Here is a 16242-nt window from a genome sequence, read left to right as displayed (position 1 = left end):
ACACTTTACGAACTATTTATGGTTTTTATTACATTTATGGGTGATATAAGTATGGTCGATACTTTTTTCCTCGGCTCGGCCAAATGTCCTGAGTGTTTTTCTCCGTAAACTGAACTAAAATTTTATTTTAAGATTTTTCGTCTGACAACTAACGTCAGCTTTTGTTCTGGTGCTGAGGTAAGACGGAAAATCTTTAATTAAGATTTTAGTTTTTACGGAGTTCATATAAAATCAATCTGCGCGTAGGCTTCAGTTAGATGTTTTACAACAGATGTTCAGCTCAATGTTTGTGTTAAACTGGCGTTTGTTTCCAACGAGGCTGTGATTTTGCTCATTGAAAAGGTTTTTTTTCAATGCCGTTTTAATGTATCTTTAATTAGGCCGTGAGACAACGATAAAAGTTTGCAACTGTTGGATTGACTTGAAATGAAAGTGCCTCATACTTGTAATTGTCTCGTAAGCCTTCAGCCACTTTTAACAATCTACCATTTAGACTGGTTTTAAATTGATCGAAATAAACCTTCACATTTTGCCCATATTTCCAGCCGCTATAACAATCCAAACGTAATTTTTTTTTTTTCCTTCTCCCTGACGATATCTAATAGAAAGCGTCAACAGGATTTGGAAGAGAGCAATATGTTATACTACAAACAATTTGTGATAACAATTTATAATATATACATAGGACACTGCGCGCGCTCTGATCGGTCAAAAAACCTTTTTTTTATCAGAGCATAGAACATAGAAAAAGCGTGTTTAATTGTTTTTCGCCACATTACTTCTAGTCAACCTTTTTGTTAGAGATGGCGAAAAACATTTTTTTTGAAGAAGTATTAAATTGTCTCAGTTTGTCGATCTGTGTGCTTTGTTGTTTCTACTCGTGTTTTCTACATTTCCGTCGTGTTCTCAAATGCCCGTCGTGATTTATCACAGTGTAATACATGGCTTAGGCTTCTTTATTTTTTAAATAAATTGGTTTTACAATTTCATTCAAGAGCAAAGTTTCGTTCGAGGGAGGGTTATAGGCGGTTTAATCAATTTATCTCGATCGATTTATAAAAGGCGAAAAGCAACATTTTCCTTCATTTGGAGCGCCGTCTAAACACGAAATTTGTTTCCTCTTGTTAGCTTTATGAAAAAAAGCCAACTTTATTGAAACTAAATCATTGATGTGTTTAATAGTTCCTCATTTTAAGAGTACAAATGAGGCTCAATTTCGTTTTAGTTTGCCCAAAAAGGTTCGGTTCAGTCTCCAGAGGGTGCAGGTGCTATTACTGAAAGAGTAATCGATCATTTCAATCATTCTATGAAGAAAAATGTAATCAAGAAAGACTGTTTCCTCGTCGTAATGCAATTGTTTATAATTGCTTCCCGGTGGAAAGTTGCAGTTTATTTTAGTTTATGGTCCCTGCAAACTGTTTACTCTAAAGATCGCAAAAAATTAGTTTTTCTTCATGTTTGACGGCCAATTTCATGTCACGACAGCGACGAAAATAAATTATTAACTTTGGTGTACCCTCCCTTTTGAAGAGAGTTTAAATGCGCCGTTATATCATTGACATCTTAGCATTGACATAAAGTAATAAGGACGTTGTTTTCCTTTTAGTTTGTAATTGTTGTTGCTGGAAAGGACGTTAGGGAGCTGAAGAAAACCACGACCGCAACGCAGTGTAGAGGCTATGACGAAAGATATAGAGGGAGGGGAGTGCAAGTGAAAACTAGGTGGGGGATCAAACATTTTTAAATAAAAAGGAAAAGTCATAAGCAAGAAGGAGAAAAGAGGGGATGAGAAAGAGGCCACAACAGAGCTTGTTAGCAAATTTTAAAACATAATTTCTTATTTAATTTACACTACAGCATCTATTTACATCATGGTTTGAAAAACAATTAACTCAACATATTTTCACTCGTTGACGGCCAAATAGTGGCAAAATGGATTTGCATTTCTTATTATTTCGTAGAAATAAAACTTAAAAGAAATCTGAGTGAACCGAGATACGAGAGGTAAACCAAGTGTACGCTTGAAAAAAAAAAATCGTTACTGCATTGTCCTTCGTTAAGTTCCAACATAATCTGAGGATGTCCAACGATGTTTGACCTCACGAATTGATCTTTGTTCTAGTTGGTCTGATCGGGCGTTTCCTACTCTCAGTCAATTTGTGCCTGTGGCACTTGTGGTACGACATGAAGAACACGGTTTGGCCGCCTAACTCTGATAATTTTGAAATGAAGAATTGGGTTCAACACGAAAAGGGAATACATCATTGTGGCTATCACAAGCATGGCGGTGTTGAGCGTCGTCCCTTGAAGTTCTTTGTTGAGGCCAACCATGCTGCAAATGAGCAATGGAAGCTTGAATAAAATGTAATTTCCACAAATTCCATACGTCAGCCATGTAAGTTGTCTCTCCTGGCGTTGGCGAATGGATGAATTTGTCGATTGTAGAATGGTCGGCGCGCGTAGCGTCTTCACGACACGAAGAAAAGTAATTATCACTAGCACTATCGCTAGCGTATCTAGCTGTGCAATTATCGCTAGGTAAATTAGGATAAAATTACCTTGTTCCGTTTGGAAAGCCTTGGTATGGTTATAGGGAAACCATGTATAGCAAACAGATATTTCTTTTCTTATTAGTACGAGGAGCACAGCAGCAATTATGAAGGACACAAGCCAAGTAAAAAGTAAAATTTTCTGAACATTTTGCGTTGATAACCGACGACTGAATGGACGAACAACGCAGTCGTGACGATCTATCGTCATAAGAATTACATTCAACGAATCTAGCGATACGCAGCCAATGGTGAGAGGAAAGCCAACTTTACACAGTATCTCAGCGACTGGAGAATGGCCAACCTGAAGGTAATTAACAATGGTTGCTATTAACAGGGACGACATACTGAAAAGCGATGTCAGAACTCCAATCAGGGAAAGGCTGCCGAGCAAATAGTGAGGCACTTTGCGAAGGTCACGGCGTCTTCGAAGCAGATTGTAGACGTAGGCGTTTCCTGAAGCTCCCGCCAAAATCAAGATCGACAACATTACGAAGACGGCCATGGCGAGACTTCTTGGTATTGCGGATGTCGAAGGATAGCTTCCCTCAATCATGGTAGAAACGTTCTCATTTGTCGAGTTAGACATTCTCCCGGAAAGGATTGCTCAATCGACTACGTGCTTTATACTGAATCTGATCTGCACTTTTTTTCCTCGGCTCGGGCAAATGTCCTGAGTGTTTTTCTCCGTAAAAGCTAAAATCTTAATTGGAGATTCTTCGTCTGGTAACTTACGTCAGCCTTTGTTCTGGTGCTGAGGTAAGACGAAAAATGTTAAATTAAGCTTTCAGATTTTACGGAGTTCATATAAAATCAATCTGCGTGTAGGCCTAGATGTTTTACAACAGATGTTCATCTTAATGCTTGTGTTAAACTGGCGTTTGTTTCCAACGAGGCTGTGATTTTGCTCTTTGCAGAAAAGTTTTTTTCAATGCCGTTTTAATTTATCTTTAATTAGGCCGTGAGACAACGATAAAAGTTTGCAACTGTTGGGTTGACTTGAAATAAAAGTGCCTCATACTTGTAATTGTCTTGCAAGCCTTCAGCCACTTTTAACAATCTACCTATTTAAACTGATTTTAAATTGATGGAAATAAACCTTCACATTTTGCCTATATTTCCAGCCGCATGAAACAATCCAAACGTATTTTTTTTGCCTTTTCCTTGACGATATCTAATAGAAAGCGTTAACAGGTTTTGGAAGAGAGCAATATGTTATACTACAAACAATTTGTGATAACAATTTATAATCATAAAAATTAAAATTTCCTCGATTTTGATTGGTTTAAAAAACTTCTATTTTCCACTAATTCACTTGCCAAGTTGTTATCGGACAGTTTGTTATTGGACAGTTTGTTATCGGACAGTTCAATAAGCCAATCACATTCAAAGTTATAGTTACGTGCGTGCGTGCGTGAACGCGCTTGCTTTTGTGTTTTTGGCGCCTAATTGCCGGTAGGAGGCGCGGTGGCCTTAGAGTGTTTACATCTCCTTCATAGGTATTTTAATGTAAATTTTCCTTTTCTTTCATAACTTAGCTATTCTTCTTTTCTCAGAAACTGTAATTTTTATGATTTATTGGTAATAAGACTTCGTATCGTCCAATTCGGTCTGTAATCATAATCGTGATAAACAAATCGGACTTTCGCTGTGTGGTCGTCCGATTTTGTTATCACTCGTCTGATAGGAGATCGAATTGGACTCCACTCAGTCCTATTACCATTACTAATATATAGATAGGACACTGCGCGCGCTCTGATCGGTCAAAAACCCATTTTTTATCAGAGTATAAAACATAGAAAAAGCGTGTTTTATTGTTTTTCGCCACATTACTTCTGGTCAACATTTTTATTGGAGATGGCGAAAAACATTTTTTGAAGAAATTTGTGATGGAGTTCTCTGCGAAGCAGCAGAAAGACGAGGCATGTAGCACTTAAGAGGCTGTCTCTGTAAAAACCGACCACTGATTTTACTTCGAAAATTCGATTTTTCTCATAAGCTGGGATTTCGAAGCCCTTACCTAGTCAATAACTAAAGTGAGTTTTAGTTGATTAAAAATTCTAATTGAATTTTTCTAGGATTGATTGAAGTTCGGTCCGCTCGACACAAGTTGCATGCCTGCCGAAACTGGAAAAATAGCACATATTGCCGGCGCTCTAAAAAAAGTATTCGCTCAAAAGTCCCAATTCTTTTTTTTTTTGAAGTATAGATATATCATAGCAGTTTGTTTAGCCGCGTTGCAATTATAATTTAATGTTGTTCCTTTAACTGTTAAAAGAAGATTTTCTACACATTAAATCGAGTTTTGAACCAAACGCGAAAATGGCTCGTGTTTAATCACAACGTAATACATAGCTTAGACTTCTTTATTTGTTAAATAATATAAGTCGAACTTGGCTATTAAGAATTCCTCATTATTACGAACTCAAAACCATATTTTAGATTTGCCCTTCAGCCAATTACTAAGGGCTATTTCGAACTCCCGCTATGTACAAGATTTTTTTTTGGAGTTGGGGTTTCAGCTGTACGGACAATAAATATGTCGCTAAACCAACGGAGCTTTCCACACGCTATTGCAATTAAACAAATGAGCCCTCAGTTGCGGTGGTTTTACTAAAGGAACTTTGACTTAAATAGGCTTCAGTACACAATGCACTGTGCCAAGGGCTTGTATAGCCAGCAGAGGAAACAAGAGCAAGAGGAAGTACAAAAACAACCTGGCGAAGGACCACGGAAAAGGAGCAAGACACGGCAGACTGGAGCAGTTGGAATGCAGCGAAGGCAGCAGCCAGGGACAGAAGAGCATAGTCAACCAGCGTGGACGCCTTATGCATCTACTTGTGTGAGAAGAAATGATGATGCTGACAGAGCAATGTACATGTTTTATGACAAAAACGATCAATGATCCTCACCCTGAGTAGCTTTGTCTTGTTTTACTGACTGAAACCTTTTATAGAGTTTGTCATTTTCTTTGAAGAGACACGAAAAGGTTTTCTTGACGTAATACTCTGAATCAATGTTCTCTATGTTATCAATCACTTCTGGTAGAAGGTGAGCCCTGCCAATACCACAGCCGGGAGCATCGTACTTCAGATGGGTGAAATGAACATGAAAATGATAATAGGAGGGTTGATAATGCACATAAATCCGAAGCTGGTCTGAAGGGACATCGTACTTTTCCTTAATGGCTTCCTGCAAAAAGAAACAACAGAGACAAAGAGATAAATGGAAACATTTTTAACCGCTGACTCCCGTAACCGCCCGCGACAAACGTTGGTCTTTGTTCCACTCACAAATCAAGCAATGTTGAAAGTGTCCTATGCAGAGAGAAATACAATGTAATGAAAAATGGTAAGTTTTAAGCTCAGTGAATAAATATGAATAATGAAATGTTCAGCATGCTTTGACTTTGGCACATAAAGTCTGAGTCCCTGAAGGGATCAAGTCCCTTGGATGATCATCAGAAAAATGCTCATGGTCTTAGTATCCTCACTGAAGTGCAATAGTAATTATAAGTGTGATAATAACAGTATTCACGCTTTCATGTTCAATCTCATTTGGCAGAAATAATCCATTGTTTGTCTGCCGTACTGTACCACTTCTATTTACTCTTCTAGTCCCACCACATTACTCACTAATTAGAGATACGAAAGGCAGGATAACAGGTTCAAAACAAACCAATATTGTTACCTGTCCTTTTAGCAGGATGTTCTTCAAGAGAGGGAGATGTGACTGACTGAGATCTCTGAGAGATTTGATTCCTCTCGCATGGCAAATAGCTACAAGATACATATTCTCCATCTGCTTCTGATTCCATTTCAGATCTGGTAACAACACAAAGCCTGTCACAGGATCGCTGTCTTCAAACACAACACGCTCCACTTCAGCTTTCTTTTCTAAAATGTTGTACACCCACTAAAACAAGGTTAAAAACATGTGAAGTCTTCAAGTGAAAAAGGGACAGCGTTTTAATGCAGGGGACACAAGTCCCTGTCCACAATTCAGCGGACAAATTTGAAAACAGCATTTTCACTCTGAAAATGCATCAAATGTTTTCCGTCTACATTAGCTGGAGAAATTTCAAAACACATCAACCACCGGCCATTTTGGATTTGTTGGGAAATCACACGATATTTGTGACGTAATCATTTTTAAAAAGCTCCATTTTCAAAATGTTTTCTGCCCACACTATAACGCATTAGGCCAGCGTTTTCAATTTCCTCCACTTTGAAGAGCATTTTCGAAAAGCTCCATTTTCGTGATAGATTAGTGTGGACAGGAGGCCTGATCATTGAGATAAAGCTGTGATTTCAAATTTCTCTGACATGGTGTGGACTGGGCCTAAGTGATACAACTGCACACCCTACAATGTATATTGCACTTTGATTGTTTACCATACTAAAATTTACAATAAGTCAATCAGGAGCCGTGTTTACTGCCCTGATATCCTGTGATATCAAGTCACTGACCTGACATGGCTATGATGTCATGGTCACTTGGCTGAATTTGGGTATGCTAAATACCTAATCATACCTTTTTGGTATGCAATACAGCAGCATATCAGGCTTGTTTGGTCTTGTCTGATATGCCACTGTAGCATACCAAAAAGGTATGATTAGATATAAAAATCATACCAAAAAGGAACAGTAACGGTAACAGCAATAGCAACAGTAACAGTAATGAAGGACTTTCAAACAGCCAGGGCCTACAGTAATGTCTTTTTAGCCTGATCTACTTTAAACATACCTGAATACTGAAGGACTGCTCTTCAATAAATGGCAGAGTAATTGATTTATAATCTGCTGGTGTCTCATACAAAAAGTGTATGTTCTGAGCAGAATACTTATCCAGATGTTTAGCTGTGGCTGGGCAAATAACTGTTCCCTTCAAAGTGTTAAATTGAGGCTGTGGTTGACATGTGTACTGCCTGTAAATGTCATTGTTAAATTCCATCACCAAACTGGTTTCTGCTGATAACATTTGAGACAAGGTATCCTCTGAGAAGGGTGTTTTCTCCAAAAGAACCACAGCATCAGAGTCAGAATTGGCAAATTTTCCTAAGTAAAATTAATTATCAGTTTTGTCTTAAACAATTCAGTGGTCTTTCTATAATATGGACACTGAGCAGAGTTCCAGAAAATATCCATACTTCCCACACAGAGGGGATTAGAATTTCCTGGGGGATGGGGGGTGGGGGTTCTCTAAGACCAAAAGATTTAAAGAAATGTATCAAGTTTAATTGGAATTTCCAGAGGGATGGGGGGTGGGGGGCAGGTCTTGGAAGATATTCCTTCCATAGCGAAGGTATGGATATTTTCCAGAACTACACATTCAGTTATGGTGCTTTGGTGTCTGTATTAGCAAGGTTAGACTTACATTAAAATTGATTGTGGAAGCTCACTATAGGCAGCATGGGCAAGTAATTACAGTGCTAGTCTTGACATCTGAAGGTCACAGGTTCAAATCCCACTCTGACCACTAGCCGGGGGTTGTTCTGGGTAATCCCCAGTTCAACTCCACAGCTGAGCTCCTGAATAGCTAACTGGTCTGCCTCCTGTTTGTTGGGATTTTAAACCTTGTTGTGTTTAATACAATATTTGTTTCAGCCTTTATTTACACATTTTTAACCCTAAAAGCCTCCAGTGTAATGTGTTGAAAACAGGAAAATCCATATAAACTTAAATTTAGACTTATTAGTGGAGCTTCAGCAACCCAAAGGGCCGCCAAGCGGAGCCCAGTAACTATAGCAACAGAACCAAATGCATGCATAGGAATAGAAAACAATGCAACTCTTTTTTAAAGGTCAACATGGCTAGCAGAGTGGGTTGTGGGCGTGTGCGCCCTATGACAATGACAACATTGTGCCATACTCCAACTAATAGGTCGACCAAGGCATACAGCCTTGGTTTACAGCGTACATATTTGATATTGGACCGTGGACCGATATTTGATATTAGACCAAGGTCGTGAGTACAGACCGAATGCAGTGAGGTCTATACACACTACTGAGGTCAAGATCTTTCCATACAGACTGACTTAGTTTGGTTAATAAGATGTTTATTACATGGCACAGAAGAAAACTTTAATTCATTTAATGTAACTGGTTTGCTGACATTTTGCTTACAAACAGAGAGGAGCTTAACTTAAACCTGCCGAAATTTGCTCGTTCTCTTTACTTTTTTTTTTTTGTCATCAGGCTTTTTGGCACTTCCATAAATGATTGAGAAGAAAATAAAAGAAAATGGTGAACATTTTTGTATTTGAGTTTGCTACTTTTTCAATGCAAAATGAAACCGGTCTAGGTGCCGGTCTAGATGGGAAAATCTAGACCGCGGTCAATATCGATTTCAGCCAATCAAATTCGTGAATTCGGTAGTTCCCAGTCCTTGTGAGACACAGCCATATAATAACTACATATTATAAACTTCTACACCATTTGGGACATTCCATTTCTTATCTGCACCTCCTCACACACCTTTGAAGTTTGCATCTGAGGGGTTCAAATTTTTGTCATTTTGTTGGTGCCTTTAAAAAAATGCGACAGGCCCTGTACCAGAGGTTACCCTTCATGAAAAGGGAGAGGGGAGGGGAGGGGGGGGGGGGTGTGCGGATACATTCCTGGTAGAGCTACATGCTGTACATTTGGCAAATTTAAACTCTACATTCTTTTGCCGCGTCTTAAGAGAGCTATCAGCGAATTCTAGTTATTAAAATTCAACACATTTTCCCTCTTGGCCGGTACCCCTTGACCAGTAAGTTAAAAAAAAGGTTAAGCTTATAGCTAGAAGAAATAAGCTTAGATGCAAATTGAAAACTTGAGTCACTCACCATGCACAGCAACAGTCTTGGCTTGAGCATTTTCGTTCAAGACTTTGATGAGCTGAAAACCGCGAAAAGTGTGAAGATCGCTGTTATCCTCTTGGCCTTCTTCATTTGTTAGTTTGATCTTTTTTGCTGGAATTTCTTCTTCGCTGTTTCGGATGGAGGCAGCCATGTTGTCTGTCTTGCACGCGATCTCTTCTTGTATTACATCGAAATATCGTCGGTTTTAGATTCTATTCGATAAAAGATCGGATAGTAGCTTGGTAGCCAGGCACATGGCCTTCGGAAATCATCGACCGTGACGGCCATGTTGTGTTTTACCAGTCGGCACGCCCTCACGGTGCGCCACATAGACTAAGCAATTCGCTGCGAATTGTAAATTCATCTTCATTTAATATACCAGGGTAATCGGATGAGACTTTGTTGAGACATTTAACGTTTGCGCCCAACAAGAAAACCGAAGATTGTCAAGTTTTGGGGCGAGCAGGTTGGCGATACTGCCTCGGTAAGGGCATCTTTTGGAAATAGGCTTACAGTTCGGAAATATTTTAAGTTGAGCTCAACTTAAGCGTATGCTTACATTGTAAGCGGAGAAATGCCTGCCATTTTTGAGTGTGAAATCACGATGTTTTGGTGTATCTGTTCCTGTGTATCTGTTCCTGTGGCAATTGTTAAACTAAATGTTTGCTGGGTTGATTTTTGGTGTAAAGTGCACTGCAAACTTTCAACGCCGGTCAATGTTGTGGTTGCAACATAATTCATATTTCGATCCATTGGTCTTTGATTCAGCCGTTATGCCGAATTATCCTTCGGAATTTAGCGTTTGATAACGTCATTTGGACCTTTAATGGTTTCCCTTTAATGTCTCCATTTATAGAAGTTCTCTTACAAATTCGCATGCAGTTACAAGCCCGAGGGATTTTAAAGACGTCATCTCTGGCGAGTAAATATTGCCAACACTGTGAATTTTACGCAGTCACAGGTATATGCCGTAAAACAATATTCAACGGTAATCATTTAATGAAAGATTGTCGTCATAACTGTTGTTCAGAGGAATTCACATCTCTTGAGAGGCTGTTTCTGGAAGATTTTGCAGCACCTTATATTGGCAAGCGTTGCAATTACGTTTTAATGATCATAAATACTAGGGTTTTGCAGTTCACGACTTTAAAATAAGTATTGAAGGAGTTTTCCAGATGTCTGTAAATTAAATAATTGATGTGGGTATAACTGCAGGGACAATTTAGTGTTTTGCATGTGCCAAAATAGAATGTTAAACATCTACATTATTTTGCATGTTGATCAATTCAGGGCACAGCATTCTTTGATATTTTATCTTCCTTACAACAATAATTATTTCCAGTGAGAGTTTTCCACTTTGGTCAAGTCACACACACTCAAATTGGTTTATGACGTTAAAAAAATTGTTACCATGTAGAGCTCTTTCTCTCTTAGTGAAAGTGGTGAGAGGAGCTTTTGCCCTAGATTGTGACTAATAAAATTGTTTACCCAATTAGCCATGGTAAATGTAGTCATACGATTAAGTACTTGTTGTTACAATTTCATGATTAGGCATTAGGGAGGATATTTGGACATGGATTTGATTTTAACCTAATTTTTACTGGGATCTTTTCTCAACCTTTGAATAACCTTGTTTGGATATTTGCTGTTGTACTGCCTGCATGTACATGTAGAGCTCTGTGTTTAGCTTCTAGATGGAAAAATGATATCCATCCATATAGATGTAAAACTTGGGCAGCCCAATAGTCATTTTGTTTAAATTAACTGACATTACATTTTTAATATCATGGGTGACAAATTTCTCCTTAATTTGGGTGCAAAAATTTCAGTATTAATTTATAATTTTGCTTGTGAAATTACAATTAACATGCCAACACGTGGTGTGAAATTTCTTGATAAGTAAACAAGTCAAAACCCTATGATTGTAAGAGTGTAATTTGTCACCCATGATATTAAAGGGTAATCAAGTAGTTTACTTGTGAAATTAAGAAATAATTTCACTTGTGTTTTGTCAAATTCAAATAACTTCCCTTGCCTAAAGGCTCAGGAAATTATTAGAATTTTGACAAAATGCATGTATTTCATGACGTCACTGGTTACCATTTCATTAGGCTTACGAACCATTTGTTAGCTTTTATGTTTCACCTGAACTAATCACTCAGCAATTTGTATTTTTGGGGGTGCATTTCTTTGGGATGACCCACATCAGAATCAACGATCCAACATATCTTGTATCTTGTTGTAACAAAGGAAAAGATGAATCTATTCTGTGCAAGGATTCATTGGTTTCCTTGAGTTGCCATCTTCCAAGTCATCTTGGATCAATGTTCCTGTACTGTACTGGAGCATTGCAAAGAAATCCATCACCTGTGAAAACCTACTCAAAATCAAATCACCTAACTTTAACAGGTGTCATGGGTTACAGCCGTTACTGACAGCCCTGTCTACTTTGAAACAAAATCCAGAAATGATTTATAATAAATGAACCAACCAATGGCTCCACTTTTGTTTGTTCTTTTAATATAGATGTGCTTGAAACCATTGTGTAAGCCACAATGATTTCTTGCTTGTTTCAAGCTACATGTAAATTGTGTTGAATGTAATTGACTGGGAGGTAACTAACAAACCGCATCATGCTCTTTCTTTGCAGGCTTTGCCGACATGGGGAAATTATTATCCAAAATATTTGGTAACAGGGAAATGAGAATTTTGATGCTGGGTCTTGATGCTGCAGGAAAAACTAGTATCTTTGCTGTGATTATTACAATAATAGTTGCTAATATTGCCTTTTGTCAATACTCAGTGTGAGGTAAAATAATGTATAATGGTTTACAGTTTTATCATAATTTATGATTTTTACAGTTACATTGTAAGATATATGAGATCTTTTATTGTCAACCTATTATAACTACATGTAGTAGATACTGAAAGTATTTTTATCAACAGGAATATATAGCTATTATTTCATGGGTTGGTTTTCCTGATTACACATGTAATAAGTTGAAGATCTATGCTAGTTATCATTTTTAACTGTATCAGTAGCAAAGCAGAGTGTATTTACTCTTAACTCATGTTTAGCTGTATTATACAAACTTAAACTTGGTCAGTCCGTCACAACGATACCAACTGTAGGTTTCAATGTTGAGACAGTCTCTTACAAGAATGTAAAATTCAATGTTTGGGTAAGTAGCACAACCTTAAATTAAATGTTTCAATACTTCTTGTATAGAGTACTTTTCGGTAATATGGAAGTTCTTTGGTTTGACTTAAATAAATTACATGAATGTTATATGATGTGTTTTATGTCTGGCTTGGTTTATTTTCAGTGATATGTACATGAATTTTCTTTCACCACATGGTAGACTTGGTTTCCATGTATTGAAGTGTTCTCAGTGGTACTACCCTCTGTAAGCTCATTTGATTTTGTGCACTCTCGCTCACCTAATGGAACACATTTCAGCAGAACCTGTTTTATTTAACAAACCATTAAATTCTGTTGTCACAGTGATACCACCAACTTGTGGTGGCTAGTCAAGTGCTCAAGTGCATTTGTTTTTCAATTTGAAACCATAAGAGCGGAGCTCCGGCGGCCCAAAGGGCCGCCAAGCGGAGCCCCATACTCATATAGGAAAGAAAAGGCAACCCTTGAGTTGATTTTCTCATGGTTATCATGGCTAGCGGTATTGCTTGTGGGCGTGTACGCACGACGGCGATGACGACGGAGTTGCGCAACATGGCGCGGCGGCCATACTCCAAATAGGTTGACAGAGACATGCAGCCTTGGTTTACCATGTACTTCTTTGATATTGGACAGCCATGTTATGATCAATTGACACCAGTCAAAACAAGGTATCCACTGACCAGTATCACGTGACCATATCGTGGGCTCAAGTTTTTTAACTCATCGAGGTAACGTGTTTTTTTGGACGTTGACCGCTGACCGTTTTCGATTGGATCGCGGGCTCATGTCAGGTTAACTTGTTGAAAACAGGGCAGGATTGTTCGTAAGCTGGTTAACGGTAACCCAGGATTAAAAGTTAACCGAATTACAACTTTTTCTTCTACTGACAATGTGTTTTGCTGCTTTGTTTTGTGTATATGATGATTATGAAAACTCAAAACAGAAGGCCAAGCAATTTACAGAAAACCTCACCACAAAGTTACAAAACTCAAATCAAAATTCTAGCTTTACCTGGGTTAGCTTAATCGGACTCTAAACAACCCGGCCCAGGAGCTATGCTTTTAGGCTGGCCTAAATCTATATATTAACTTTAATAAGTGATTTTTATTAATATTACTTGTAGCTACCTAAACTACATGTAGCATTCGCAAGCTGCCTTTAAAGAGTGTGAGTTGCTGGTAAGCGTAGAAGGCGGTTTTCAATAATTAAGTTAAGGTGATTTTGTTTTAAATTCAGGATGTTGGAGGACAAGACAAGATCCGTCCTCTCTGGCGGCATTATTATGCTGGTACCCAGGGCCTGATATTTGTAGTAGACTGTGCTGATCGGGATAGAATTGATGAAGCCAGACAAGAACTCCACAGAATCATTAATGACAGACTCATGAAGGAAGCCATTATTTTAATATTTGCGAACAAACAAGATTTACCAGATGGTAAGTAGAGTTTGAAGATCGATACGTCTGTTTATGAATAGTTTCTGTGCTAATGCTCCAAGAATTCCAGGCAATGGACCTTTTTAGCTTGGGAGGTTTGTTGCCCCATTTCAGACCATGTGATGATACTCCTGAGAATTGTTGTTTTCAAATTTTCACATAGTTACGTGGATAAGAATCAATAAGGTTTAGATGTGTAAAAGAAGAATTCTCTAGAGAATATCACGTGCTCTGTAATAGGACTGTTCAAGCTAAAAAGGTCTTTTCCCGGAGTTCGCCCTGGAAAGCACTTTGAGAATACCTACTGGTGGAAAATGTACGGGATTTTATATGTGGTGAAAAATAAATTAAACTGCTTGAAAAGTATGATGATGTTAACCATTTACACCATGAAATTTCTTTTATGAGTTACGAGTTATGGGTACTGGAATTTTTACCTAGATATGAATATTTTGTACCCTGGAAACACCTGCAATTTCATCATTTCTAAATACTATGATTATACATGTAAATGTACAGTAGTATTGTATGAAATTTTCATTGAGACTATAATAAACAACTATTTCACAAGCACATGTTGGATATGAGATGATAGATAGCCAACAAAGTGCATAGCGCTGAGTTGGCTATAATCATGTGCGAGTTGAATAATTGCTTTATTAAAAAGACCCCCAACATTATAGCAAACTAAAGTAAAATTGATAAAAATGAACCCAAAAATTTCACAATATACTTGCTATATTTGCAGATCATGGTACAGTGGCTCATATGCAGTACCATGATGGCTAAGCCAATGAAAATTCTTAAAATTGACAGCACTAAAATTTATCCAGTGATTGAGTATTTAGTAATTGGTGTTATCATATGACCCATACGGCCCCACTCGCTGGAAAACCATAAGAAAAAAGGTCCTGTATAAGGGTCATACGCGTTGAAGTGATAGGGCTGGAAAATGCATATGGCCCTACTAAAAATGGGTACGGCCCTACAAGGGCCATATGTCTTCCCACTCAGTCAATAAGTACAATCATATTATTTTCTCTGTTGGGTATAGAGTTCCATGAGTGATACAGCTAGTAATCGCTGATTTAGCAAACAACTTCTTTAATTCCAGCAATGAAACCACATGAAGTGCAAGAAAAACTGGGGCTCACAAGAATCCGGGACAGAAACTGGTATGTGCAACCATCGTGTGCGACAAGTGGAGATGGCTTGTTTCAAGGATTGCAATGGCTCAGTTCCAATCACCGGTCCTGATGAATGGCTAGAAAAATGGATATTGTTTTCACAACAATTGAATAATTAATATTCTTTTACCTTATGGTCATCCTGGATGAAACTCTGAACATGTTGTACACAGAGTGAACTCAGTAGGACTGTTTTTTATCATTAAATACTTTGTACGAGGCTTGAAATTTGTTGACTGCCACTACTGCTGTGTATATTACTTTGATAAGAGTGTTAGTTTTCTATCATGTGTGGCAACCGTGCTTAATGCACCCGCATGATTAAATGACATTTCAGTGCAGTCCACATCAATAACAATATTATTGTTCATAGTACATGTAGTACGGTGACCAATCTAACGGAACGATTCTCAATAAAATTAATGTACTGGGTCACTAGTAAAACTTTTATGCTTACTTATGACTGAGTTGAGTAGCCAATGAAGTGATCAATGGAATAATTTCTACTTTATGTACTCACCACTTTTAATTTCCATATTTAACAGCCCTTTTTTTAAAGTTTCTTAGTTTGTTTGGTTATTTTTGTTTTAGTCGTGGGCACAACATATATGTAGCAGGAAGAGGCTGACAATGTCTAGTTTTGTGTGTAAACAACTTCTAGTTATCTAGAGGGAAAAAGATAATGCACACTTTGTTGCAAAAAAATCAGTGTTGATAATGTTTGTTTGTGGAAGTTGTTATAATTATTTGGAGAGTAGTTACCTTTGGAGAGTCATTTCTTTTGGAACTTTACTGACAGTATGTCATTCCTAAAGAACCCCGATAGCACCATGATCAGCATAGAAACTCTCCTTACTGCTACTACAAGTTTGGGGGAAATTTTTAAGTATCTAGACAGTTCCTCTCCAGTGATCACCATTCAATTCTCATGGCACATTTTCTTTATTTTACTTTACTTACATACTTTATTGTCACCTCGCCCGTGGTGCATTTGAGGAGCAAGAAATAAAGAGTCTGTAATAAATACAATACAAATTAAGTAAAAAA

The 16242-nt window shown here is 37.9% G+C and overlaps 3 protein-coding genes across 4 annotated transcripts; 1 reads left to right on the top strand and 2 right to left on the bottom strand.

The window, feature by feature from the left end:
* Window positions 1-1712: 1712 nt before the first annotated feature.
* LOC149098356 (uncharacterized) lies at window positions 1713-4765 on the bottom strand. The gene has a single exon (XM_089277539.1). It carries the CDS (start codon window positions 3136-3138, stop codon window positions 2149-2151), a length of 990 nt encoding a protein of 329 aa, XP_089133665.1. The 5' UTR covers window positions 3139-4765; the 3' UTR covers window positions 1713-2148.
* Window positions 4766-4847: 82 nt separating this feature from the next.
* LOC110052486 (m7GpppX diphosphatase-like) lies at window positions 4848-9625 on the bottom strand. 2 transcript variants are annotated; one of them, XM_089277537.1, is made up of 4 exons: window positions 9378-9625; window positions 7296-7606; window positions 6240-6464; window positions 4848-5741 (listed from the first exon to the last, which is right to left on the bottom strand). In XM_089277537.1, exons 1-4 carry the CDS (start codon window positions 9541-9543, stop codon window positions 5448-5450), a joined length of 996 nt encoding a protein of 331 aa, XP_089133663.1. In that variant the 5' UTR covers window positions 9544-9625; the 3' UTR covers window positions 4848-5447. The 2 variants fall into 2 exon arrangements, with proteins under 2 accessions (XP_089133663.1, XP_089133664.1); XM_089277538.1 differs by having other exon boundaries at window positions 7296-7562; window positions 9378-9530.
* A 58-nt stretch (window positions 9626-9683) lies between these two features.
* LOC110052440 (ADP-ribosylation factor 6) lies at window positions 9684-16242 on the top strand. Its single transcript, XM_020758574.2, has 5 exons — window positions 9684-9876; window positions 12043-12135; window positions 12471-12574; window positions 13810-14008; window positions 15123-16242. The coding sequence occupies exons 2-5, from the start codon at window positions 12054-12056 to the stop codon at window positions 15263-15265; spliced, it is 528 nt and encodes a 175-aa protein (XP_020614233.1). The 5' UTR covers window positions 9684-9876; window positions 12043-12053; the 3' UTR covers window positions 15266-16242.

The sequence above is a fragment of the Orbicella faveolata genome, unplaced genomic scaffold, assembly GCF_042242905.1.
Source record: "Orbicella faveolata isolate gen_17 unplaced genomic scaffold, um_ofav_v1 contig_46, whole genome shotgun sequence".
NCBI lineage: Eukaryota > Metazoa > Cnidaria > Anthozoa > Scleractinia > Merulinidae > Orbicella > Orbicella faveolata.
This window is presented reverse-complemented; position numbering and strand designations above follow the sequence as displayed.

Coding starts and splice junctions, on each gene's coding strand:
- LOC149098356 (XM_089277539.1), bottom strand. CDS start 3,138: ATGTCTAACTCGACAAATGAGAACGTTTCTACCATGATTGAGGGAAGC.
- LOC110052486 (XM_089277537.1), bottom strand. CDS start 9,543: ATGGCTGCCTCCATCCGAAACAGCGAAGAAGAAATTCCAGCAAAAAAG. Junction 7,607..9,377: donor CAAGACTGTTGCTGTGCATG/GTGAGTGACTCA, acceptor AATTTTACTTAG/GAAAATTTGCCAATTCTGAC. Junction 5,742..6,239: donor ACATCCTGCTAAAAGGACAG/GTAACAATATTG, acceptor TTCTTTTTGCAG/GAAGCCATTAAGGAAAAGTA.
- LOC110052440 (XM_020758574.2), top strand. CDS start 12,054: ATGGGGAAATTATTATCCAAAATATTTGGTAACAGGGAAATGAGAATT. Junction 12,136..12,470: donor TGATGCTGCAGGAAAAACTA/GTATCTTTGCTG, acceptor ACTCATGTTTAG/CTGTATTATACAAACTTAAA. Junction 12,575..13,809: donor ATGTAAAATTCAATGTTTGG/GTAAGTAGCACA, acceptor TTTTAAATTCAG/GATGTTGGAGGACAAGACAA.